This window comes from Myotis daubentonii, chromosome 18, assembly GCF_963259705.1.
Source record: "Myotis daubentonii chromosome 18, mMyoDau2.1, whole genome shotgun sequence".
Taxonomy (NCBI): Eukaryota; Metazoa; Chordata; class Mammalia; order Chiroptera; family Vespertilionidae; genus Myotis; species Myotis daubentonii.
In genome coordinates, this window is record NC_081857.1 from 38,264,118 (window position 1) to 38,291,151 (window position 27,034).

General features: G+C 57.7%; 1 protein-coding gene across 3 annotated transcripts in view; it reads right to left on the reverse strand.

The window, feature by feature from the left end:
* Positions 1-4,360: 4,360 nt before the first annotated feature.
* SLC6A17 (solute carrier family 6 member 17) overlaps positions 4,361-27,034 on the reverse strand; it is a 38,580-nt gene continuing 15,906 nt past the window's right edge. For all 3 annotated transcript variants that reach the window (XM_059675361.1, XM_059675359.1, XM_059675360.1), the window contains exons 2-12: positions 26,230-26,600; positions 22,948-23,105; positions 21,265-21,391; positions 20,124-20,305; positions 18,683-18,793; positions 9,905-10,146; positions 9,453-9,645; positions 8,524-8,716; positions 8,146-8,305; positions 6,247-6,409; positions 4,361-5,797 (exon numbers count right to left, since the gene is read on the reverse strand). In XM_059675361.1, the coding sequence (XP_059531344.1) occupies positions 5,429-5,797; positions 6,247-6,409; positions 8,146-8,305; positions 8,524-8,716; positions 9,453-9,645; positions 9,905-10,146; positions 18,683-18,793; positions 20,124-20,305; positions 21,265-21,391; positions 22,948-23,105; positions 26,230-26,515 (2,184 nt within the window). In that variant the 5' untranslated portion in view covers positions 26,516-26,600 and the 3' untranslated portion in view covers positions 4,361-5,428. The remainder of the gene's footprint in view (positions 5,798-6,246; positions 6,410-8,145; positions 8,306-8,523; positions 8,717-9,452; positions 9,646-9,904; positions 10,147-18,682; positions 18,794-20,123; positions 20,306-21,264; positions 21,392-22,947; positions 23,106-26,229; positions 26,601-27,034) is intronic.

The window sequence follows — 27,034 nt, forward strand, 5'->3', positions numbered from 1 at the left end:
AATGAGCGCGAGCGAGGCTGCCCTGGACCCTCCCACCGGCGCGTCTGGCCTCAGTTGACACCAGGAGAGTCGCTCAGACAAGCCCTGCCTGAATCCCTCCCTCAAAACACCATGGGTATAATAAAACGGTTGTTTTAAGCCACTAAGATTTGGGGTAACCTGAATCACAGCAATATGCATCGTCTCATTTCAATCCGTTCATTTTACTTGTTTTACAGACTCGGAGATGTAAGCGCCGAGGCCTCGGGCTCCCAGGAGCCAGAGGGCCTAGCTGGCACTTGAACTTGAACGGGGGAAGTCTGGCTCCGTACTCCCTCAAACCCAAGCCGTGTTAGACTGCTTCTTAGGGGGTTGGTGTGTCCCTCCTGATAGGAGGGTTGATAGTTCAACCAAAAACATTACCTTCAACCACAGGATTGAATACATTTTCAAGGCGTGAGATTTCCAGCACCAAGATATTCCCCAGTTAGAGAGACATATGGGGAGGTTTGGGGTCGGTGTGGGGGAGTGGGGGGAGAAGGGGTTCCCTTCCCTTTCCCCAACTCAGGACAATGGGAATGGTTTCTTTATCCTTGTGCAGCCATAGCTGGCACAAAGCCTGTTACAGTGGATGCCTAATAAGTGTTTGTTCATCCCTGGCTGGGTAGCTCAGTTGGTTAGAGCGGCGTCCCATGAGGCCAAGGCTGCTGGGTTCAATCCCCGCCCGACCCCCCCCCCCCCCAGGGCACATCCAAGAATCAACCAATAAATGCATATAAATGGAACAACAAATCGATGTTTCTCTCTATCTCCCTCCCTTTCTTCCTCTAAAAACAAAATCAGTTATAAAAATAAGTGTTTGTTCAACGAATAGACTAATCCACAAAGGAGTGACGGAAGACGAGGGGACCAAGATCTGGATAGAAAGGTTTTCCTGCCATCTGCTGACCGTTCCTGGAACAACACCGTCTCCTCCGGCCGGAGAAGGAAATGGGGGGCGGGGGGGGGGGGGGGACCTTGGCTGGCAGCTCATTCCAGGCTGGAGAGGGGTGCCGTGGGGGGAGGGGGCCTTCCCCCTCCCCCGGAGCCAGTCTGTGCTCCTCGAGAGCGAGGCACGAAGCAGCACTTCCCCCACCCGCAGCTCCGTAGGTGCTTACTAAACACGGAAATTCATGACAAATTCCCCATTTCATCTTTACCTTCTGTTTGAAGAGAGGGGCTGCTCTCTCACGACTTAGACCGTGGCTTGCTCCAAGGAACCCTGCTGCCCCTTCCCCGGCTCTCGGGCCTGCCCAGCCCCAGCCCCTCCCTGAGCTGGGTCCCCCCCCCCCCCGCCCCCCACCCCGCAGAGCTGACAGGCAGAGCTCTCCCTGGCAGTAAGGCAGGGCAGGGATTTCCCCCTCAAAGCCGGGGCCGTGGACACCAAACACCGTCCTCACGTCGATGGAGCCTCATGTTCAAGTGGACAACCACCAAGCCGGCCTTGAACAGGGCGGTCAGAACCCCAGTAGTCGGGTCCCTTATAGAAAGGGACACAGGGCAGTGCGTCAGGCTTCCCAGCGGCAGACGTCGACCTAGGAACCGGGAGGTCACGGTTCGATGCCCGGTTAGGGCACGTGCCCGGGTTGCGGGCTTGATCTCCAGTGTAGGGTGTGCAGGAGGCAGCCGATCAATGCTTCTCTCTCATCACTGATGTTTCTCTCTCTCCCTTCCTCTCTGAAATCAATACAAATATATTTTTTAAAAATTCTGTGTTCTGTTGGTTGGATTCATAGATGGGAAACCCTTGGGTATGAAGGGCCAGCTGTATATTTATTGGGGAAAACCCACCTATAAGTGGTGCCGTCAGTTCAAACCTGTGTTGTTCAAAGGTCAGCTGTCTTCCTCAGACAGCTGTTGCGAACATCCCATGAGTGGACGTGTAGAGTCCTTGGAGCCCAATAAGGCCTGCTACAAGGGCACCTAGACAATTCTTGGAGAATAAATACATGTCCCTCCTCCTCCTCCCCAAGTCCCAGCCAGCCAGCCACACCCACAGCTCCCACAGCACCCATCCAAGCTTTTACCCCAACGCGGCCCCCTCCCATCCCCGATCCTGGCAGGTCAGAGGCAAGAGGGGGTTGGTAAGAACAGACACTTTATTGCACACGATGGGGGGAGCAGAGAGGAAGGGGGCTCCAGGGTGACAATGCCTCGTCCCCTCCCCTGGCTGAGGGTCTTGACCTACCCAGGGCTCTGCCAGCCATGAACTTGCGCCAGGACCTAAAGTGATGCTCGCTGTCTGCACCTGGGCCTGTGCCAAGCAGCGCTCGGGGTGCGGGGGGACCCTGGGCCCCCGCCCCAGCCCCCAGTCGTTAGGCCTCAGGGAAGAGGCAGTAGGTTCCCCAGTTTGGGGGCCTCGTGGATGCTCAGGGCGTCAGGTGCCTTCCAACAGGTTCATCTCTTCTCTGTGGGGAGGCAGTGGCAGGGGTGCGGCTGGTGGACGGGCAGAAGCGCGGCCCCTGCCTGTAACGCTGCAGCCCTGCCGGCCTGGGAGCACACAGCTTCCGGCCCCCAGCCTCACAGCCGCTGGCTCAGGAGGCGCCTCCCGGCACTAGGAAAGCAACAGTCTCTGCAGATTTATTGCTGGAGGGCAAAGCCGAGCTCAGCGGGATCAGCTCGTGCCCCACTGTCGCCCGCTCTGGGCCTGGGGCGTCAAGCTGCCTCAGCAGAGTCGGCTCCCTGAGCAAGAAGCTGGTGATCAGGCTGAGGGGCAGGGACCGGGCAGGGACGGGGACTCTCTCAGGCACGCCCGCCCTGGAGTCGCCGTCTCCTGCGGTGCTAGTGGGGGTTGGGGACCCTGTGCCGGGATGGAGCCCCTTCCTGTGCCCCCAGGAAGCCTAGGCTGGAACTTCCCTCATCAGAGGCCCCACCTGCCCCAGCCTCGCCCACTGAGGAGCGAGCGAAGGTGTGTCAACAGCGCAGGCCACAGGCCGCAGGTCGCTCCGGACGGACGGTCAGGACCTCTGAGACCAATGCAGGGCAGGGCGCTGTGAGGGGCCCTCCTGGGGAGGGGGGTGTCTCACCCGCTTAAGAAGCCTGGACTTTTGTCAGGGTGAAGAGCTTGTGACTCCCGTGGAGACAGCGAGAAGGTGACTGGAAAATGAATCGGGGGGCGGGGGGGGGGGCTCCATCCCCAAGGCCCCTCCTTCCTTCCGTGTCTGGGAGCCCAGTGGTGGCACCAGCAAGGATGGCCGGCTTCCCCCACAGCAGGGGCTTCCTGCAGCCCCGGGGCCTGGCTGAGAGGAGGGGGAGCAGGGAGGGCAGCGGGTCTTCAGGACATGGGGGACACTGGGGTTCACAAATCAGCACCCACACACACCCACACCCACGTATGTGCACACATCACACACACACACGCACACACACCAAGCTCTGCGCCCTACGACTAACACAGCAGAGAGAGAGCCGACAGGCCGGCCGCAGCCAAAGGCGAGGAGCGCGCCAGCCGCAGGGACCGCGCCCCTGCCCCAGGCTGGCGGGCTGGGGCCTGGCCCCGCCACAAGCTACAAAATTAAAAATATATCAAATATACAATGAAAATAGATCTGTGCAGCACTGAGGGTGAAAATAGTCCGGCAGCCACAGTATACTGGGTTGTCCTTTAACAGCGTTTACACCCACATGTACAGATTGCATATACAATAGAAATAGAATACACAGAGGAGTATATATAGCATGTCTCCCCCGGGCCTTGCTCTTCCTGCTGCTGAGCTGGTGGGACTAGGCATGGGGCCCGGTGGGAGGTGGTGTCAGGGGAGGGGCCTAAGGCGGCCCATTATGCCCCAAAGGCTCATGTCTCTGGGGAGACTTGTGCCTCCCTCTCCCCTCACTGGAAGGGCGGGGGTGCTGAGAGGCCAGAAAGGGGAGGAGGGCGGGGCAAGTAAGGGAGATTGTGGGGCGGGGGGATGGATCCCCAGGCAAGAGGGGGGCACAAGAAACTAAGGGGCCAAGGAGGGAACCTGGGCCTAGTCTGTCCTCCCCTTGCCCCCCAGTGCTGAGAGCAGTCAGTCACACGCGACTCAGAACCTTCTGTCATGGCGCCCAGGCCTGGAGCCTCCCTGCCCAACACAGCTCTCAAAGAGGTTTGCTGTCCCAGCCAGTTTCCCTTCCTTCCTATCTTCCATCCATCCATCCATCCTCCCATTGGCCCATCCATCCATCCACTCATCCCCCCACCCATCATCCATCCACTCATCCCCCCACCCATCATCCATCCATCCATCCATCCATCCATCATCTATCCATCCATCCTTTCCTTGGTCCATCTATCCATCCATCCATCCATCCATCCATCCATCCATCCATCATCTATCCAGCCATCCATCCATCCATCATCTATCCATCCATCCTTCCCTTGGTCCATCTATCCATCCATCCATCATCTATCCATCCATCCATCCATCCATCCTTCCTTCCTTCCATTGGCCCATCCATCACTCTGCAGGCAGTTGTTCTCTGGTCAGGTTCTATTCCAGGGTAGGCAGAAGGGAAGAGTGGGGGTGGGACACAGACACCTAGCCCCTCCCCTTGGCTGCCTTCAGCGTCCACAGCACTGTCTGTGGCCCCGACCGCCATGGACTGGGTAGCTGTGCTTACATTACAGAGGGGGAGTGGCAGCCCAAAAGGGCAGTGGAATGATCCCTTTCCCAGGTGCCAGGCTTCCTGGACAAGGGCCCTGAACTCCAGGAACCCCGTTCCAGGGAGAAGCTGCCACTAGAGAGAAAGTTGGGTCCGAGGTGAGAGGAGGGGATGTGCTTTGCAACTGTGCTCCAAACCACCCGAATTGTGCTGTGGACAAGTGTGCTCTGGGACTCGAGGAAGAGGCAGAGGCCACCACTCGGCTCCAGGAGGGGGCGGGAGGGCAGGGGACAGGGAGATGCTAAGCCCCAGTGGAGGCATGAAGGGTTCAGACCTGGGCATGGCCCTCCCAGGCAAGAAGCGGGAGCACCTCCCACCACCCAGGCCGGGCCTAGGACATCGGAGACCCCACCTAGAGCTGAGCCCTGGGTCCGGGCACATCCGTCCCCTCCCCCGCCTTCAGCCAGGCAGCCTCTGGGATACCCCGCCCAACCCCGGTGGCTGTCACCACCCCACCACCTGGCAGCACAGAGGGCTCTGAGACCAGGATCTGCAGGCAGCAGGTTCGGGGGAGAGAAGGGAGGGGTGACCCTGAAAGTGGCCCCTGGGAGCCTCCCCTGTATGGGAGTCAGAACTTCTGGGCTGTTCCAGTTACTCGGCTGCCACGCGGTGATAGGATCTCGGAGGGTTAGATGGCGCAGCCCCCACTCTGGTCTGGGGTGCAGAACGGGCTGGGGGATGAGGCAGGGCAGCCCCTCTCCTGGAGGAGGGCCAGGCAGGGCGGGGCTGGCTGGGAGGGGGCGAGGGGCGGGCGTGGTGGGGGCGGTGGTCACAGCTCCGATTCCGGGGTGCTGGCCAGGAGGTAGCCGCTCCCATAGCGTCCGTTGGGGTTGCCGCTGGGCTCCAGGGGCGACGTGCTGCCGGGCCCCAGGTAGGAGCGGTGGGTGGGCATGGGGGAGGGCGCCTCGCTGGGCACCTTGCTGAGGATGAAGCGGGTCTCGTCGTTCTCCTCCAGGTTGGAGATGTCCTTCATCATGCGGCCCTTCTTGTAGGACACGGACAGGGTGTTGGAGCCGTCGGACAGCAGGTGGAAGTGCCTCAGGACGAACACCACGGGGATGGGCAGGGTCGCCACGACGATGAGGATGATGAGGAGCGCCATGGCCCAGTCGGGGAAGTACAGGTAGCGCTCGGCAGCCTGGGGGTGGGCGGGGGTGAGGGCCGGTGCCTGGCACTGCCACCCCTCACCCGCGCAGGGCCCCTCTTCCGCCCTCTCCCCACCCACCACCGTCTGGCACCAGCAGAGATGAGGGGCAGCAGGGACTGCTACTTGAGGTAGCCGGTCATCTGCACCCCCGTTTCTGCACTTGTACAAAGGGAGGTGAGTCCACTCCACACCAGGGCGAGAAAGCACGGGTCAGAAGGAGGGACAAGGGCGTTAGCCTTTCGACCCTCGTGTCCCTGTCTGTGCCACTGGGACGATACCGCCTCGCCCTGGGTTGTTGGAAAGGTTACAGTCAGGTGTGCAACGGCCCCAGCAGGGCCGGGCACATAGCAATTGCCCCACTAGGATTGGTCTCTATCACCTGTGGCATGAAAGGCCTGGGAAGGCCCCCATGTCCCCGGGCCCCGGGCTGCCACCCTCACCTCCTCTTTGATCCAGGCGCTGTAACCTGGGGGCGTGACCCCCAGCTGGATGACGCTGGCCGTGGTGAGCACAGCCATGCACAGGGGAGACACGAACTTCCACATGTAGAAATAGAAGCGGTAGGGCCGGAAGCCCAGCATCTCTGTCAGCTCCTGCATGAACCTGCGGGGGCAGCAGAGGGCCGGGAGCTGGCACCCCACTGAGCCTGCGTCTTCCTGCACAGCCTCCTCCTCCAGGAAGCCTTCCCTGACCATCCCACCCATTCCTCACATTCAGCGCTCCTGGTATATCATCTGTGGCCGCTGGCCTCGGGGCAGGCTCTGCCGTCTTCCGCCAAGATCCTCTGACTACATCAAATCACGCCCACCCAGGATATAATACAACCCGCAGGACACACACTGCCTGGCAGGCGGCACCAGAGGGCTTTGTGCTCTGGGCAGCACCCACCCCAACTCGCACTGGCCTGGCTCTAGACTCCCCCTGCTGGAAAAGAGGGGGAAGTGCGCTTTCCTCGTGTCCAGAGGCTGCCCTGACTAGGGGTTTCTAACTACAGTGCCTGTGGGTGGAATTCTGGGGGGGCTCGCAGACTGTGCCCATGAATGGCATTTAAAAAATCATCTCTACCTCAATAACACCTAGCCGAAATCCTGCATTTCTTCCCATTACAAATGCTAACAAGCACAGTGGTGTTAACCGTTCCCGCGACTGCCAGCAGCTGATTAAATCTCAGATATGTTCCTGTCACATTACAACTGAAGAGACCTCCTAAGATCACTTCTGCTCACAGCTGCTCCGGAGTTACCATGGCCACGAAACCCACAGCCAGGTCCTACAATGTAATGCAGTAAAAATAAAGTCAGAGCCCGCCTGGTGGGAACCAGGAGGTCACGGTTCAATTCCTGGCCAGGGCACATGTCCAGGTTGTAGGCTTGATCCCCAGTGTCGGGCCTGAGGAGGCAGCCGATCAATGGTTCTCTCTCATCATTGATGTTTCTATCTCTCTCCCTCTCCCTACCTCTCTGAGATCAATAGAAACATATTTAAAAAAATAAAGTACACAGGTATCACATCTCAGATTTGAAACAGTATTTTGCTAATTGTCAATCTAACGAGTTGCCTGTGCAATGCTCTCTATTTTATCATGTGCATTTAAAATAGCGTTCCAAGACGGGCATGGGGGCTTCCCCAGGCTGCCCAGGTCAGCACCTCTGAGCAGCGTGTCCCAGCCCTGCTCACGGCTGCGCCCTGCCTTGTCACCGCCCGCTGCCCTGTCCCAGGAAGCGGGTGGCTGGATCAGCGACAATGAGCGAGCCAGATTCTAAGGCCAGGTCCAGACACCGGGGAGGGGAGGGGAGGGCCGAGCAGGTTAGTGGAGCCCTGACCTTGCTGAGCAAGTGAGGGGGACCTGGTCGCAGGGCTTTCTGGGAGTACAGATTGGCTCTCATGAGGCCAGGGGCTGTCCTTGGCTCAGGCCACAAGACCTAATCTCTTCTTATTGCTGAATGCTCTCACCCAAACGGAGGGCCCAAACCATGCCCCGCCTCACATCCTGTGTAAATAGCCTTAACGCTGAGTAGGGCTGCTGAAGTCCATGAGTGCGGAGGGCAGGGGCCCCTGTACACCCACTAGGTGCTTACACTGGACTGAATTCTGAGGAGCTGGTACCCAGGAAAGGTGCTGTGAGCATCAAGGCAGTTTAGGGTGACAACGGGACCTGAACCCAGGAGACTCGCGCCCGCAGCCCGAGCAGCGCTGCCCTCTCTGCGTCCCAGTCTCTCCATGATCTGCAGGAGCACCTCTGGCTCTGGCTTCCTGACTCTGGGACCCCGGCCCCTTGGGGCCGTGGGAAACAGCGCTCCCAGGGGAGCCACTCCTGCCCCCACCCCCCCGCCCCTTACTTCTTGGTCCCGTAGATCCAGGCCACAGCGATGTTCTCGAGGATGACGATGACGGTGAGCGGCAGGGTGGCCGAGTAGTCGTCAAACATGGTGACAAAGTAGTTCCCCGAGCGCTGGACGAACAACAGCCCCACGAAGAATGCAAAGACACAGCAGCCCACTACAGAGAGCCGGAGGCCGGTGTGGGGGCAGGGGTGCGGTGGGCGGGCCCGGGGCTCCTGGGGGCACCCAGGCCCCCCCAACGCCCACTCCCCAGGCCTACCGCCCACCCTGCAGCAGGCCCAGCCCTGTGGGTCAGGAATGAGTCCGAACCCAGGGTTTCTCCGTCAGAGCCACACCCCGTCACGCCCACAGGCGGGGGAGGCTGCCAGGAGGTACCTGTGAACATCTCCTTGGGCACCTTGAAGGTGTCGATGATGGGCGTGGTGATGCCCGCCATGGTCCCGATCATACTGCCCAGGCCCAGGTTGATGAGCATCAGGAAGAACATGACGGACCAGAACGGGGAGGCGGGGAAGTGCGTCATGGCCTCGGTGAAGGCGATGAAGGCCAGGCCTGTGCCCTGCACGGACTGCGGGTGCGGGCGGAGGGAGGGCCAGGCCTCAGTGAGGGCCCTCGCCCACCCTGGGAGCCCCTCAGAGCTTTAGGATTGACTCTTCCCTCTTCCCAGGGGTCCCCACCCCCACCTACATCCCGCTGCTTTGGCCAGCGGGGCTCGGGTTTGAGTTTGCATCAGAATCCTGCCCCCACCAAGGCAGTAAAACACCAACCAGTTCAGGAGTTCAGCGGTGGGGTCTGGAATCTGCAAGGTGTACAAGGACCCCAGGTAATTCAGATGAAGACGCTCCCTTTTAGCAACACACCCAGCTCAAGACTCTCCTCCTCCAAGAAGCCTTCCCTGATTGCTCCCAGCTCTGAACTCCAGACCTGAATGTAGTGATCTCATCCCGCCTGCCCCATGATCACAGTGGAGCCTTTAAAAACATCGATGCCTGGCTCACCCCAGGGACAATGATTTGATTGGTCGGGAGGTAAAGCTGGGTATCAGGGTTTTATAAAACCCCAGGTGACGCTGATGGGCAGGAGAGGTAGAGGACAACTGCAGTAATGCTGGGCCCCTGCTCACCAGGGCTCAACTGACCTCAGAGCAGGGGTTTGAGCTGATACCTTTCCTCTCTCCCTCTCTGGACACATGAAAATAAGGTCCTTGCTTATCAAGTAGATGAATGGGTCCCTGGTGGCCTTCTGGAGCCCACACCCAAGCCCCAGCCACCCCTGGCCTGTCTGCCTCCCAGCCCGTCCCACACCTTGTCCAGCTCGTCCTCCAGCACGCAGGGGTCCAGGCCCAGGGCTGAGAAATGGTCCTCCTTCACGGTCATGATGACCTTGTACATCTCCGAGTAGTCCTTGGTGGTCAGGTGGGAGAAATTGACGTGGGGAGGGATGAGGTCCTGGCTCAGGACGTTGGTGTGGAGGTACCCCAGGATTTTCTCAGCATTCCTGCAGCACAAAGGGGAGGAGACGAGGTAAAAAGGCAGCGGTGAGCACGAACCTGGGGGCCCCTCCTGGCACCCAGGCGGGACCCGCTGGCCATCAGCAGACGCATCTGTGAATCTGCCCCTGTGGTCCGGGGCTGGGACGGAGAGCTCCCTGATCTCCATCCTCAGCCCAGGGACAGGGACCCCCCACCCACGGCCCGCCTGCCCCTCCCGGGGAGGGTGGACAGGGAGGGGAAAGGGCAGGAGGAGGCGCCACCTACTCAACCACGCATTTCTCATTCATGATGTTGGCCTTGAAGCCCAGCACGGCGAACACCACGAGGGTGGCCAGCACCGAGGTGAAGAAGTTGATCAAGGCCACCAGGGCGGCGTCGAAGTGGCAGTTGTTGTCCTGCTTGTTGTAGCTGGAGAAGGCGATGACGCCCCCGAAACCCAGCCCCAGGGCGAAGAAGACCTGCGTGGCCGCCTCCCGCCACACCTGCGGGTCCAGCATCTTGTCCAGCTATGCGGGAGGGGACCGTGGCACAGGAAGAAAGGAGACACACAGTAACGGTTTCATTCAAGCGCAAGGGAGTTCCCACCAACCCCCCTTTCCGCAGCCGCGGCGGAGTGCAGAGGCCCCGAGGCGCAGTGGGGAAGAGGGGAGCTGTGTGACCTTGGCCATGTCCCCTCACCCCCTGGAACGGTGTCGCCGGTGAAACGCAGATCCAGGCGCACGTTGGTAAAGGCTCACTGTCGGGCTGAGGGAGGACAGAACGGACGCACACACTTGCACAGTCGGTTCCCTGCCCATTTTAACTGCGATCACGGCTTACCACGGGGCTATCCCGCGAAGGAGCATCTCCAGGGCCATCAGACATGGTGTGCAGTGCATGACTCTAGGGAGTGCCACTCACTTAGACTAGAGTGTGAATGGTGCCCGCTAGAGTTGTCCAGTGTGCAGCCTGAGAACTGCGAACATCCAGGTCTCCCTGAGACCTCCTCCACCTCAAACCATTAACAAAGACACCACCGTCTTCCTCCTGCCCACCTGCTCTCCCTGGTCCCAGAAAGAAAAGGTTCACTCAGACACACCTACATGCCCCAGGTCACAGAGGGACCCACCCCGCTCACCCAACCTGAGGCACAGATCTAAGACCCTTCCAGAGAGGGGGAGCCCCTGCCTGACCCCATCTGCTCTCAGGCCGGTCAGGAGGCTGAGCCACAGTCTGCTCTCAGGCCGGTCAGGAGGCTGAGCCACACAGCATGTAGACGGCCTGGGGCAATTTCCCACGCCTTTTCACATCCTGTCTCCTCTGTTACACAAAGCTGGGACCGCAGCTGGACCCAGCACAGGGCTTCAGAGTCAGACAGACGCAGCTCTAACTCTGACTCCCACCTTCACTCGGCCGAGAGGACTTGGCAAGTGGTAGTGCCTGTTTCTTGAGCCTCAGTTTTCTTATCTGAAAAGTGGGAATAATAGTAGAGTCTCCCTCCCAGAGTGACTGTGAGAATCAAATGTACAGCCAGCAGTCATGCCTGGCACGTAGTAGCATTTGATCCAGCAAATGCCTCCGACCTGGTAGAGACAGAGAAGTCTGGGGGGCGGGGGCGGGGGCAGGGGTTACTGAGAGAGTAAACTGAGGCCAAAGGTGCAATGAGTTGCTCACCGTAATGGAGCTCACTCGTCCAGGGCGGGGGAGTTTCTAAAATATAGACCACCGCCCGCCAGGCCACGGTGCCCTCCTCCCACCGCCTCCTGACTAAGGCGGCTGTAAAGCAGGAGGCGAGATCACCTGCTGGGGCCAGGTGGGCTGGGAGGGAGGGCTGAACGTGCAGACAGGTGGACGCGGTGTCCGTTGGTCCCAGAACGGAGAGCGAGACCACCGGAGAAATGGAGCAGGGCGCCTGCATTCCAAAAGTGATCCAGGCCCACGCTTTCTTACCGACACACCCGGGGCCAGCCTGGTTTGGGAAATCAGGGTTTCGTTTCTAATTCTAGTGTCAAAAGGCAATACGGTGCGTATGCCACAGAGCTACACACTACCCTGAGCGGGCCTGGGGCAAACCTGTAATCAAATGCATTCGTGTTTCTGCCGCAGAAGATGGCAGTTCACACCAGCGCATCCGTAAGGACTATAAATAGCCTCCCAGCTGTGCAGGTCATTTTGCCACAAGATGAGTTCCCTCCCAGAGAAAGAAAATCACTTCTGTTTTCCGGGGCTATTTGGGTTCGGGCATTGTGAATAAGGAACTGGGGCCTAGCCACGCTCCTAATAGAAATGTGAAGATTAGAAAAAAGAAAAACATAGTCATCCTCCCTTATCTGTGGTTTTGCTGTCCATGGTTTTAGCTGCCTCTGGTCAACTGCAGTTCGAAATTAAATGGAAAATTCCAGAAATAAACAATTCATAAGTTTTAAATTGTGTGCCAATCCGGCCAGTATGGCTCAGAGATTGAGCGGCAACCTATGAACCAGGAGGTCACGGTTCAATTTCCGGTCAGGGCACATGCCCGGGTTGTGGGCTCCAAACAGATCAATGATTCTCTCTCATAATTGATGTTTCTATCTCCTCTTCCTTCCTCTCTGAAATCAATAAAAATGTATTTTAAAATAATAATAATAAATAAGAAAAGTAAATTGTGCGCCATTCTTCGAAAGCACCATGATCTCCTGCCTGTGGTCTTTGCCCAGGCTGTTCTCTCTGCATGGAATTTCCTTCCTCCTACTCATTTTTTGGTGAACTCCTATTTATATCTCAAAACCCAGCACAAATATCACCTCCGCTCTGAAGCTTTTCCTGCCGGCCTCTAGCAGAGCTAGTCACGGTCCTCGGCTCTCACAGCACTCTGTAACATCGGAATTATTGGTGTGTGTGTGATCTTCTTTTCTACACTTTGTGCTTCTGAGGGATGGAGCCCACTTGCTGTCTTTGCATGAGCAGTGCCTGGCACATGGAAGGGGGCGGGCAGACAGACAGACAGGCAGGCAAAGCTGACCTGTGTCCTAAGGTGACCTGAGCTGGAGGCTTGCAGTTCCTTGGACCTGAAGGGGCTCTTTCAGGATTGCTGGGTGATGGCACATGATTTCAACAAGGTCCCGATCACAGTGTCCAGAGAGCGAGCCCAAGGCCCGACCTTAGGAAGCTCAGTGTCGTTTCGGGACGTCAGAGTGTGACTGCAGGAGGGGAGGTGGGAACCGGGCTTCCCCACCGAAGACGAGGCTCGCACCCTCTTCGGGGTGCCTCCCCCAGAGCAACAGCTTCCCGTCACTTCCTTGGCACAATGGCTGAGTCACTGCCTCGCGCAGGGAACAAGGTGTCCGTGGCATTTGGCTCAGCGGCACGAAGATGCTTTTTGAATCCACAAGCAGCTGCCTAGCGCCCAGCCCGAGCGGCTGGTGACGGGAGCGCACGCCCTTGTTCCCTGGCCCTGCCAGGCCCCTGCCAGTGCGAGAGCCAGACAGACTGCGGGACACCAAGTGGCACCGGGGCACCGGGCTCCCACTGCCTACGGGCAGAGTCACCTTCAGAGGGACAGAGCCATACTCCCTAATGCTCACAGCGCGCTCTGCAAGCAGCAGCGGTCCTGCACTCTCCCGACAACTGACAACTGTGCCAGGGCCGCCAGGGCTCCCCCCATCTAGCAGCCGAGGAAACGGAGACCCAGAGGGGCCAAGGACCCTGCCCTCAGGCTGCCAAGCGCCAAGTGATGAGCTGGGATCTGGCCCCATCGCCTGGCTCTGAGCCTGCCCTCTGGTGGCCAGGCTGGGCTGCCTGGTCCTGCTCAGAGCCGCTCTAGCTGTGGGAGCCTGCTAGTCCCACCACGAACTCCCTCTGGGCCTCTGGGCCTCGCAGGGAGCTGCCCTCTTCTCTAGCGATCCCGGCACACCCTGGCCCTGTGGCCAGTCGGCTCACTGTCAGGACCACCCACTTGCCCAGACCCAGAGGTGGCGACGCCGGGAGCTCAGCTGGTGCTGATCCCAACCCCGAGGCTGGCGCGGCTCCCTCCACGGTGACTCTTACAGGTAACACCGTCACGCGGTTCAAAACCAACAGGCGGGAAGGGTCCACAGTTAGGCCTCCCTCTCCTCACCTCAGTGTCCCAGGCGCCCTGCTCCCTCCCTAGAGGCAACCATGACGTCCGTCTCTTGCATACCCTCCCGTGATGTTTAGTGTCAGTGTACTTATACACACATACGTGCACACGCCTGTGTGTGTGTATTTCTCCCCCTCTCCCCTACTGTCCACACCGGAGATGTCCGCGTGGTAACAGCAGTGCCTACCTCTAGGGCTGGTATGAGCTTAAAGAGCAGATGCGTGGGAGGTGCGTGCCACAGCGCCGGCACAGGAAGCACCACGCATTGGGAAACACGCGATCGATCTAAGCACACGCGGCCCAGCCCACCGCACGCTCCCCTCCCCTGCCCTCCGGGAGCCCTGCGTGCTGCACGCATCCCCCCCCCCACCCCCCCCCACCCCCCGCCATGCAGTTACTCACACTCACTCCTGAGGCTCCAGCCCTCCTCCCTCCTTCTAACTCAGCTGGTGACCTTGCTGCTACTTCTCAGAGAAAAATGACACCATCGCAGAACGCCCGCCATGAACAGCTCCTCACCACAGCCCCTCAGCTGCCAGTGTCTGTGCCCGCAGGCCGGCCCGTCCCTCCTGCTCCTGCGGGGACAGGCTGTGCTCCCCACTAAGACCAATTTCCCCCGGGGCACGGGGTCCCGTTGCCCCTGCTTATTCAAGGACACTGGTCGCCTTCTCTCTGACGGCATGGACTCGCCCTTTCCTGGATTTGTTTGGTGTGTGATCCAGTGGTTTCTAGCACATCTCAGAGCTGTGCGCTGTGGTACTGTGACGATGAGACACTTGGTCTCCATCCACCGTCCCCTCCCAGTTCCTGAAACCCTCGCATGTCCTAAGTGTGGAGAGCGATAAAGGTGCCTTGTGTTAGGTGAGTGAGGACCCTAACTAAGGGGGGGGGGGCTGGTTGCCAGGAGAACCCACCAGTGATTAGAAGGTTGGAACTTCCACCCCCACCCCAGCATCAGGGAGGGGAGAGGGACTAGAGGTTGAATCCGTCCTCAGTGGCCAATGATTCCATCAATCATGTCTACGTAACGAAGTCTCCATAGAAACCAAAGAGGACTGGGCCCCAGAGCTTCCAGGCTGGTGAGAAGGTGGAGATGAGGGGAGAGTAGCTCACCTGCAGGGCGCGGGAGCTCCCACCCTGCCCCCGTTCCTTGCCCCAAGCATCTCTTCCATCTGCCTTTTCCTGAGCTATATCCTTAATTATAAACCGGTGATGTAGTACCACGTCTCTCTAAGTTCCGTGAGCCTTTCTACCAAATTAATGGAACCCCAGGAGGGGGTTGTGGGAACCTCTTATTTCTAGCCAGCAGGTCAGAAGTCCAGGTGACATCCCAGGCTTGTGACTGGCATCTGGGGAGGGCGGCCTTGAGGACTGAACTCCTAACCTGGGAGATGTTATGCTACCTCTGGGTAGTTTCAGAATGGAGTGGAATTGAGCTGAATTCTCAGACTCCCAGCTGGTTTCCGAGAAGCGCTTGTTGGAGGCGTGGGGAATACCTCCCCCCATATTGGAAACAGAGTCTCGGAACACAACTTAACAGCCATTACCACACTAGATTTTAGAACATGGAGCAGCCATGACCATCACCAATGTTAGAGCATCTTCAGCACCCCGAAAAGAGAGCCTGTACCCAGTAACGCTCACTCCCCATTTCTCCCCCAACCTGCCCACAAACCCAGCCCTGATCTGCTTTCTGTCTGTACACATTTGCCTGTTCTGGATGTTTCGTGTAAATGGAATCATACGACATGTGGTCTTTGTGAATGGCTTCCTTCATTTAGCATAATGTCTTCAAGGCTCACCCACACATGGATGGGAACCTCACCCCTTCTGATGGCTGGGTAAGGAGTCCATCGTATGGATAGGCCGTCCTTCACTTTTCCATTCGTCCACTGATGGGTACTTGAGCTGCTTCTGCTGTTTGGCTATTGCGAACAATGGTGCACGAACACTGGCGTACAAGTCTTCGTGTGGACACATGTTTTCAGCTCTCTTGGATGTGTGCCCAGGAGGGGAGCTGCTGGGTCACGTGCTAACGCTGCCTAACCTTCTAAGGAACTGCCAGATTGTTCTTCCAGAGCAGCTGCACCGTTTCCATCCCCACCAGCAGGGTCTGATGGCTTATTTTTATATAAAATTCTGAAATAACACCTTTGATCCCATGGCCCTATCCAGTTAGCACCCCACTTCTCATGTCTGTGCCCTGTTACAGCAAAACTGAAAATAAGTGGTTTCTATCCCTTGTCTCCAATTTCTCACCTTCAATGTTCCCGTGAACCCATTACTACGAGACTGTCCCCAGCATACCACCACCTCAATTGCTCTTGTTGAGGTCACGCGATCCCTCTGTGGCCAAGTGCTTTGGCCGTTTCTCAGTCCTCATGACCGGATCTCTAGGCAGCTTTGGACAGGGCTGACCTTCAGGCCCCCTTTCTTTGTTGAACACATCCCTCCAGGGTCAAAGGCAGGAGCTGCCCCGTAACTGCTCAGTGGGCAAAGTCTCAAGATGGACCCCACAGATTTCATCGGGACCGAAAGTCACCAGGTTCAGTGGGCCAGGGGCCACGCCTGCTGGTTCTTGGGGACCTGGATCCTCCAGAGCCTTCTGGATTTATTTCTTTATACTTCGCCTCATGAAGACTCTGGCCTCTGCTAAAGTGGGATTACATGGTTTCCTGAACTCCAGGAAAGGGTGCTGGAAAGGAGCGCCCCGCCGCTGTTCAAAACGCACATCAACCATTCTGCACCCATATGATTGATGGTAACTGAAGTCTACCAAATGTGGAGCCACTGGGACTCACACACACAGCTGGTGGGAGTGTTAACAGACGCAACCTCTTTGGAGCAATTTGGCCAACATCTAGGAACACTGAAGCTACGCATACCCTTTGGGACAGCAATTCCACTCCCCAACACATACACCCAGAGGGCCTGTGCACATGAAGACCCGTGTAATAATGTTTATTGTAGCGTTACCAGCAACGGTGAACACTGGGAAAAACCTAAACGATGGTCAACCAGAGAATGAATAAATCCATTTGAGTTTAGTGCTACAGTGGAATACTATATCGCGGCGAAAACGGATGTACTAGAGCTACAAATACCATTACAGCTAAATCTCAAAAGTGTTGAGCAAAAATAAAAACAAGGTTTATATAAGATGATGCTCTTCATGTAAAGTTTAGAAGTACGCAAAATGGCTATGTGTTGTTTATGGACATGCCTATATGTTTTACAAAAAATAAATTTTAATGTAGTAGCAGGATAAACCCCAATTCAGGATAGTGGTTACCTTTGGGGAGGAAGGGTGTGGGATCAGAGTACGCTGTGACGATACGGCATCTGCAGTATTTTTTTCCTAAGAATGTTCATTGTATATTAAGTATGTGTGTTTATATGCCTGAGATAAAACAACAAGATGTTTTAAAGAGCGTCTGAATCAAATGGGAGCGGCGTTGCCTGTGCTCGCCCGGCAGCCGGCGTCACAGTCCAGTTCCCCTGCTCCTGGAATTAAACCCCCGCTTTCCCACCACCACCAGGGGCCCATCTGGAGACCTGGTGCATCTCCACATTTACCACCATCTCTGGAGTCTGTCCTTTGCTCACAAGGCTCAGTAAAGTAAAACTGAAAGACTCACTGTTCACATCAGGCAGCTTCTAGAAACAGAGTTGAAGTCATTCATAAAACAGTCGGCTTTCTTCTTAGGGCTGGTTTCCCCCAAAGAAAGCAGGTTTGCATTTTTCTCCTTTGTCAGACGCCACGTGTTCACAACCACCCGCCGGCCACGTGCCCGAGTCACACTCATGCCTCTGGAGATTCACTAAGTGCTTCGTAAAGTGGACCTCCGCGGTGGTTCCCATGGAAACCTTAGAAGTCACTTCCCAGCATGCCGAGGGCCGGCTCCTGCGGTCTGGCGGCGAGGGAGCCGGGTGTCCTGCACATTGCCACCCCCGACACCGGGAGCTGTGCACAGCTGCACGCATGGGGGCGTGGGGAGGGGATGGGGTTGCAAACCCACTGAATCAGGGCTCTTCTGTGTGATCTGCACGAACTTTCTGTGTAACTGTGTGCGTGTGTGTGACACACGTGTGACATGGCACTATTGAGGGCCAATGCTAAGACCTGAACTTGGGGGGGTTCTGACCCAGGCCCATGGGCTGGGGTCTCACCGGCCCCTGCTGGTGGCTGGTCAGCTGGCATTTGGGGGTGGGCTTCTCAGCCTGCCCATGGGGTTACTAATTCCATTGCTTGGGGTACCTTGAAGGACATCGCAACCTGCATTTGACATTCTCTTGCTCCTCAGTGGACCAGCTATGCCCGGTGGTCTAAAAGGGAAGGGACACATGGTGGGCAGAGGAGGAAGCCTGGGTGACCATGTTCAGGACGCCTGCGCGGGCGTGTAAAACGGGCACAGTGGTCCGGCCTGGCCCCAGCCAGGGCCACGGGGAGGAGAGATGAGGATGGAGTCGCTGAGGGCAGTCACTATCCATGTGGTCCATTGTCTCTGATAAAATAGTCACACTGTTCTCCTGACCTGGGTACAAGCTGGGGTTCCCGGGGAGCGTCCTTCTCTGAGGCACCTTCTTGGTTTCTGCTGTCACAGATGCACCCATGAATCCCCCCTCCCTGTCCCCGAGCTCCAGCCAAGCCTGACTTCCCTCAAGCATACCCGGTGCTTCTCACACTCATGCTCACGCGGTTCCTTTGACTGCAACGTCCTCCTGCCACTCATGAAATCCTACCTGCTCCTGAAGGCTCAGTTCCCGTGTCACCTCCTCCCTGAAGCTGTTTCTGATTCCACCCAAATAAATTCGCTGTCCCTTTCCTGGGGACCCTGAGGGCAGGGCCCATGCTCCGTCCCCAGGGCATCCCTCCAGGGCCTGACACCCAGCATGTCCCCCGGAGTGTTATGCCCCACAAGGCTGACGGACCAGTGCAGCTGGGGTGCCCGGATGCCTACCTTGGGCGTGAACATGTGCAGGATGCCATCGACGGCCCCTCGCAGCAGCAGCCCCCGGACCAGGAAGCAGGCCAGCACCACGTAGGGGAAGAGGGAGCTGAAATACATCACCTGCAGGGAAGACAGGGACCCACCGTGGGACAGGGCCCTCCTGCAGCTGGCACCTCCCTCCCCCTCACAGCTGGGGCACATGAGCCCCGCTGATAGCTGCAGAAAGCAGAGCCCGGGACCCTGGGCACGGGGCCAACCCCACCGCATGTCTGGCCTGGAGCCAAGGCAGAAACAGGAGCCCAGAAAGCTGGAGTCAGCATGGCTGGGCCTGCAGCCCACCCCCAACCCCCCGGGGCGCCCAGGGGGCGAGGAACCCTTTGCTCTCCCTTCCTCCGTTTTTTCATGTCTGGAGCCTGCGTTTCTGTCCCTGGCTCCAGCGGACCCCCTGAGGGTCCCCCCTGTCCTTAGAGGCCTTTGACAGAAGGCCTCCAGGAGGTTACAGTCACGGCTCCCAAGCAAAACCATCAGCAGAAGGTCCTGCCTCTTGTGATTATAAATCATGTCCTATTTTCTAGCATGTGTGTTTCTTGCGCGTTTCCACATCCCCATGTGCCTGGCACCGAGCCTCACGCGAAGAAGAGGCTCACGCCATGTTCGCTGCACTGAAACAGATCAGGAGGACGGCCGGGCAGGCGGTATGGCCGTCAGGAGCGTGCGTGTCCGCCGCCAGACACTTAGGAGGCACGTGACCTTGGGCTATGTACTTAGCCTCGGCGTGCCTCCATCGCCTCATCTATAAAATGGGCACAGTAACTCCTAGCAAATAAGGTGGCTGCGGATCACAGGCACTCATACACCAAGCGCCACAAGGTGTCGGCTACAATTTTAAACTCTAGAGAGGGACGAGGAGGTGGCTGAGACCACGCTGCTGTTCCAAAGGCTTGGCGTCCTTGCTCATCAGGTCTGTTAAAGAACCCGAGGCCCCAGCCAGCCAGCCAGGGCTCTAATTCCAGCTCCAGGACGGACAGACTGACTGTATGATCTCAGGGAGGTGCTTTCTCCGCCCTCGGCCTCAGTTTCCTCTCCTGAGAAATGAGTGGATTGGGCTGCAGGATCCCTAACGTCCTCTCCAGCCCTGGCAGTGCATGAATAGTGACAGGTGACAAAGAAGCATGAGCACATTCGGAGGGGAATGAACGGGGGAGAAGGTGTATGGGCTCTGCTGGTCTGCACTGCAGAGACCCGTGTGCAGCCCTCTGAGGATCTGTCCCCAGGAACAATGCTGTAGCAATGACACCCCATGGCCTCCTCGGGAGCCTGTGACCTCATCCCGAGCCATCCGGAGGCCAAGCCCACCGACAGGACCCTGCGTGGGGCGACCCGGATCTCTTGGCCCCCTGCCCTCCACCCTTTTCTCAGGCTGTGGGTCTGAGTGCCCCTCCCAACTCACCTTCCCCGAGGACTGGATGCCCTTGATGACGGCCATGCCCACGATGGTCCAGGCCACAAGGAGGCACAGCGTCATCTTCCAGTTGAGGCCCCCACTCTCCGAAATGGAGTTGGAGATGTCCAAGGCCTCTCGGTACCAGAAGTAGGTGGTGGCCGAGCTCTTTTCACACTCCGCCTCCACCACTGCAATGGCAGCAGAGCCTCAGTGGCGGGGCCTGGACCCCCACCCAGGCAGGGGCAAGGGGGCAGGGCCAGGGAGGGGCTGTGCCTGTTCTGGGTTAGCCAGGATCGAAGACCCCGAGGACTCCTGGGCTCCCGACAGGGCTTGGGAAGCCTCAGGACTCATTAATCTATATTCCCACTCATGCCACCCCCTGCCCACGCCCATCAGTGGAGGGCAGGAAGGGTAAGACAGAACTCGGGAAGGTCCTGAACTGGGAGCAGAAGACCTGGATTCCCTCGGATTCCCTCCCTTGGTTAAATCAGGGGTGTGACCACGGGAAAGTTGTTCTGGGCCTCAGTTTGCCCATCTGTGAGGTGGGATAAATCATCCAGGCTTTGATGGAAAGCACATACAAATTAAAACTGTGTCAGGAGAGGATGGTATTTGAGTAGCACAGGGTAGTGGACAACCACCTAAGAAGAGTCCCCATTTGCAGAGTTTTACCTGCACTCACTAGTTCATTCAACCCCATTAAGAACTACAGGCTGGCTCTAGCTGGTTTGGCTCAGTGGATAGAGCATCGGCCTGCGGACTCAAGGGTCCTAGGTTCGATTCCGGTCAAGGGCATGTACCTGGGTTGCGGGCACATCCCCAGTAGGGGGCGTGCAAGAGGCAGCTAAATCGATGTTTCTCTCTCATCGATGTTTCTAACTCGCTATCCCTCTCCCTTCCTCTCTGTAAAAAAAAAAAAAATCAATAAAATATATTTAAAAAAAAAAAAAAAAGAACTACAGGCTGGTGAGAGGGCATCGGAAGGGGAAAGGAGGATCAGAGAGGGCAGGTGTCTTCTTCAAGGTAACACAGCGGGTCGATGCAATCCCAAATCTGTGCCTAAGCCTCTTTGGCTCATTTGACTCCTTCCTGGGACAGGGCTGGCTGGGGTCCCCGGCTGGTCACATTCAGGGGCCCCCGAACTTGCCTGCCGCGGTCCCATTCCTGACGACAGGACACTCGCTCCAGGGCAGTGGGTACTGGAAGGACTTGAAGAAATAGAAGATGCTCCAGCCGATGATCACATTATAATAGAGCCCGACAAAGAGGCAGACCTGAGGGCGAGGGCCCGAGGGCAGGGGTCATGGGGGCGGCAGGAAGACCCCCCCACCCCCCCACCGGAGGCTGGGCAGAGCACAGCGTTGGAGGAGGAGGAGCGGGGAGGAGATGGGGCAGCCAAGGCCCCCCCTAACCCTCCATTCATCTGGTATTCAAAGAATCCACCGAGGAATGCTTCCCATAAAGTCTCTCCTTTAAGCAATAAACGCATAACATGTTAATCCTTTCCAGTTTCTCGTTTTTCTAGGAGGCTGAGAGCACTACCTACCCTTCCCAATGCCTCGGCTGCACAGTGTCAGAGCTGCCCCGGGCGTGGGACCCGCACAGCTCTGCCTCCATAGTCACTATGCCCAGACTGGGGTGCCTTTTGGGATTTTCTGGATGCTTCTTATTGGTTTCCTGTGCCCACCTTTCTCTCGGGACACTCCTCTCCCTTGGACGGTCTGCAGCCGCCTCTACAAAGACGTCAGTTCTCGTTTCTCATCTCCAGGAGAATGTCACCTCTCATTTCTTGGAAGCGATAGAATTACCTTTGGTAGAACTGACTGAGGCTCCCAGGCGCTTCTTTGAAAGCAGTGCTTTCTCGCACTGCATGGACCATAACAGGCCCGGCACCTCCCGGGGCAGCGATATGACTATGCACCAGTGACCTGCTGGCCCGTGAGACAGCTGAGGGCCCCTCGCTTCATCGACTTCACCTGATTTCACCCGAGCCCTGGTGTGCAGGAGCGGACGCTCCCATAGCACAAGTTAGGGGATATAGAGGGGCACCCACTCCTTTACTCGTGTGCTTTCAGTCCAAGAGGACCCCCTCCCACTCACGGCAGCCCCAGTGGAGTGGGCTGTGTACAGCCGTGTGAACCTGTGCAGGAGCGATGCCCAGAATGACCCTCCCCCGGGCTCTGCATCCTCGGTCCCTTCCAGAAGCAGATCCCCGTTTTGTCCCAGGTGAGCGTGGGCACCTGGGCTGTATCCCTAAGGGAGGCTCGCTGTCCTCCTCAGAGCACTACTCAGGCCTGTGGATGAGCCGAGAGCCTCACAAAACTCCCCGTCCAGGGGTTTCCTACCTCCCACTGTGCCAAAGCCTTACCCCCTCTCCCCTGGGCGCTCCTGTCTGACCCTCCTCCAGCTCTGCCCATAAGCACAACAACATGACAAGGATGCCCGTGCCCAGGGCCGCCTTTTCCTGCCACCCACTTGCCCAGTTAACATCCTCTTTACCCACGGAAAGAGGAAGGGCCTCCCTCGCAGGGAGCTACGGGCTGTAAGCAGAGCGGAGTACCGGGGTGGCTTACATGTGCCTGAACGCCAGCAGAGATGTCCCCGCACCCCCTGTGACATGTCCTGGCCTTTCCTCCTTCGTAACATTCCCAAATTTATACCCTGCTTCAGGCAGTGGCAACAACTTCCAGTCTCGGAAATAACGGTCCCGAGACCAGCTGGGAGCCATTCCCACGTTGAGGGGCTCCTTCCCTGTCCTGGCCCTGGCCCAGGACTCCTGTCTGGAGCCCCTCTGCCTCCCAGGAAGGGCCCGGGGCCAGCCCCGACTCACGATGCAGCTGGAGAAGCCGATGCCGCCCAGGCGGGGACACACGTAGTGCCACACGCCGATGCTGCCCCGGCGGATGCGCTGGCCCACGGCCAGCTCCAGGAAGAAGAGCGGGATCCCGATGATGATCAGCAGCACCAGGTAGGGCACCAGGTAGGCACCTGGGCGGAGAGGGGGATGTGGAAAGGTGTCTGAGGCTGGCACCAGGGTAAGGAGGGCTGGCAGCCAGTCCTACCGTCCGGCCCACATCTCTGATCATCTCAAACCACCCCTGGTCCTTGTGCTCCTCCAGGGATGGTCTGGCTCATTGGTGTGGCTGACCACTCCGGTCACCCAAACCCTCCCCTTCCCGGATTCCCCTCACCTGAAACACGAAGGGAGGGTCCACGGTACATCAATGCCTCCCGCTTACAAGGCTAGACCCAAAGACAGACAGGCAGGCAGGCGGGCAGACAGACACTGTACTGCCTCTCAGAATCCACATATCCAGTCACACGCCAGCAGACACACTGACCAGCGATGTACTCTGGGCACAACTGTTCACCACCCTCCTACAGAGCAGCAGCCCAGGTGGAGTGGCCCCGGGCACAGACCCCGCCCCGGGCCAGGCAGGGCGGACTGGGGGAGCGGAGGCTCCGCAGGGAGACAGGTCCGACCAGCGTGGCCGCGAGTCCATAGCCAAGTGGGAGGAGCGGGAGAAATGAGCAGCTCAGGACAGTGGAGCTGGGAAGACCATTAGGAGAGAACGGAATCGCTGAAGATTCCAGATGATAAATTAAACTCTGTCCTGGGCTTCACAGCCGACAATCTCGTTTCCAGTGACAGGGCAGTTAGCAGGAAAATTAAAATCTTGTCTGGACACAGACGAGCGATCCCGTCGAGAGCTGTGCCAATGACCTAGTCCTGTTAGCAATGCTGTTGGCACAGCCCTGCCTGTCCGCCTAACGGGGCCAGACCAGCACCAGTCACCAGTGCCCTGATGGTCACCCAGCACCCCCAGACCAAGCCCAGTGAGCTGGGAGTCTCCAATAGACCCTCCAGCCTCACCGCTCTGCCCCCCATCCCATGACATCCCACATGCTCCCCAATATGTGCTCAATCTACCAACAAACCTGAGGGATGGGCATCTCCTGGGCACGAGACCTGGCACTGGGCAACAGTCAGCTGTTATCTAATCTGTACCAGGCACACGCAAGGAGGGGACGTCAGGACAACAGAGGGTCAGACGCTTTCCAGGGAGCCAGGGCAGAACCTCCAGGTTCACACGAGCAATGTCAGCACACGCACATGCACATGCACACGCACACACATACACACACATACACACACACCACACACACACACACACACACCACACACACACACACACATACACACACACCACACACACCACACACACACACACACACACACACACACACCACACACACCACACACACAAAACCAGCTGACCACAGAGCTAACTGGGAAAGGCTTCCAGGGCAGGCAACCCACTGAGCCTCACACATAGCAGCCAGCTCGCTAACTCACACATGCACACATCAATGCCACTCGTCACTGACCAGCAGCCCCATCACGGCCCTACCAGGAGGGCGGGTCAGTCTTATAACCTATTCTGTCTCGATCCTGGGCTCAGGAAACGGGAGAGGAGAGACATGACCTGCAGGACAGCAAAGGGACACAGCCAACTGGTTGTGTATTTCACCCCCATGTCCTTGGGTGGCAAGATGTGCAGGGAGATGGGTTTCGGGGTGTCAGAGAAGTAGGTTGGCATCTTCTGTGGCTGCTTTTCTCCTCTCCCCGAAGAACCAGGGAAGCCTCGAGGGAATGCTGCCCAAAGAGGGGTCCTCAGCAGACTGGCCACCCGCCACCGGGCACCCTTCCCTCAGCCCCGTCCCCTTCGCAGGCCCAGGCGCTGCCTTGCCTGCTGGGCTCCCCACCAGCCGAGGCCGCGCTAGTAAGCACAGTGATCGGGGGATGTGAGCTGGGGCAGCACTTCGGGGCCATCAGAGGTGCTTTTCCACATTAACCCTTGTTGAAATCACTTGGAAATACACCCTCTTCCACCTTAGCAAATACACTTAGGGACACACCTGGATTTCCTTTGATGTCCCAGCCTGCGAGAGCCTCAGGCCATCAGCCCGAGCAGCAGGGAGCGCCGCTCAGGGGGTAGCAACTTCCGCAGAGGATGGCGGTAGGGACTGGGTCCCAGGGACTCTGAGGTCTCCTGGGTCGCTAACAGTCCATGTCTCAGTGTAGTTTTGAGTCTCATTCTGGCCCACCCCAGGGTTATTCCTGGGATTTGAAAGACTGCCTCGGGGTGTTGAGACCCAGTAGGTGTTGAGACTCAGGCTCTGGGGAGAAGAGGTTTGATACCAGAGTAAGATCCTCTAGGCCAGTGGTTCTCAACCTTCCTAATGCCGCGGCCCTTTAATACAGTTCATGTTGTGGTGACCCCCAACCATAAAATTATTTTCGTTGCTACTTCATAACTGTAATTTTGCTACTGTTCTGAATCGTCATGTAAATATCTGACACGCAGGATGTATTTTCATTGTTCGCGACCCACAGGTTGAGAACCGCTGCTCTAGGGGATTCAAACTCAGCGAGAGGCATGAGGACCCCTCCTAGGTGTGGTGATTGCGTGCGCAGGCCCTGGGGCCAAGCTGTCCAGGCTTGAATTCTGACTTTATCAGTAGCTGTGTGACCTTGAGCAAGTTACCTAACCTCTCTGTGCTTCAGTTCTGCAGTCTCTTAAACGAGGATGATAACAACATGGGGTTGTTGAGGGGATTCTATGGCTGAACCACATGAAACTGATGCTTTGATTATTCCAAGATGCTCAAATATCAGCAGTGTCATCAATTTCAGACTAATATCCAGTAAGTGCTTAGGCACCTAGTAAGCATTTAATATAATGGCCAGAAGCTGCTCTTCACAATGTGTAAGACACCATGTTATAAGCACTCTACATGCAAAGCTCTTTTCATCTTCCCAACTCTCCTGTCAGCAGGAATAACTATTATTCCCATTTTACAGGTGAGGAACAAAGAACTGAGGCTGCATGCAAAGAGCTGACTGGCTTGGCAGGGACTTGAACCCTGGCTGTCCGGGTTCTTGACAGCTCTTAGTGCTTAGCAGTTCCTGGGGGTCTTACTCCGCAACACTAAGCTCCAACCTACAAGGGTTCCCATTCTGCCCAGGGCGGGGGAGCGGGGGTTCCTTTTCACCCCTCAGCCCAGCCCATGCGCAGGGCACCCCAGGGCCAGCAGGCCTGCTTCTTACCGCCTCCGTTTTTCTGGCACAGGTAGGGGAACCTCCAGATGTTGCCGAGGCCCACGGAGAAGCCGATCTGGGCCAGGATGTACTGCAGCTTGCTGTTCCAGGCCGGCCGGTCCTCGGCGTCCAGCTCCTCCTCCGCCGCCGCCTGCTTGCCACCTGGCCCGCCCGCCACGTTCAGGACGCTCTGCTTGTAGTCCACCGGCTCCTCGAGGGCCAGCAGGTCGGCCACCGACTCCGTGACATGCTCGCTGCTGTGCTCACGCTGGGTCACCTTGCTGTTCTTCGGCATCGGTGACACTGGGGCCACGGGCCCTGCTCCCCAGCACACAGAGAAGGTGGGACTCGACTGCTGTCAGCACCTTCTCATCCGGGACCTGTGAAGCCGGGGAGCAGAGGAGCGTTAGCTGGCCTGACCAACTAAATCAACTCCTTGTCACACGCGCGGAGCTGGTCCGTGGCATGAGCTATTGAGCTGGCCCTCCTCCCCGCCGGGACTCAGTTTCCCACAGGCCTTATCTGAGCACCCTCAGAAGGGCAAATCTAACAGGCAAGAGGCCACACCAGACGCCAAGTCCCAAGCAAGGGTTGCCCATGGCAGCACCGCCCCCTTTCCCACATGCAGATCCAAGTGCTCAAGCGCCCCTGGGTCCCACAGCCGTCGCTCCTGGGGCTCAGCCAAGTCCACGCTCTCTGTTCTGTGGAGCCTGAACCCCTGCAGGGACCCGGGAAGCCAGTGGCTACCTTCTCTAGGAAGGGTCTTTCTATTCAAAACATCGTGGGCCAGCGGCATCCAGGGGCTGGTTAGCAA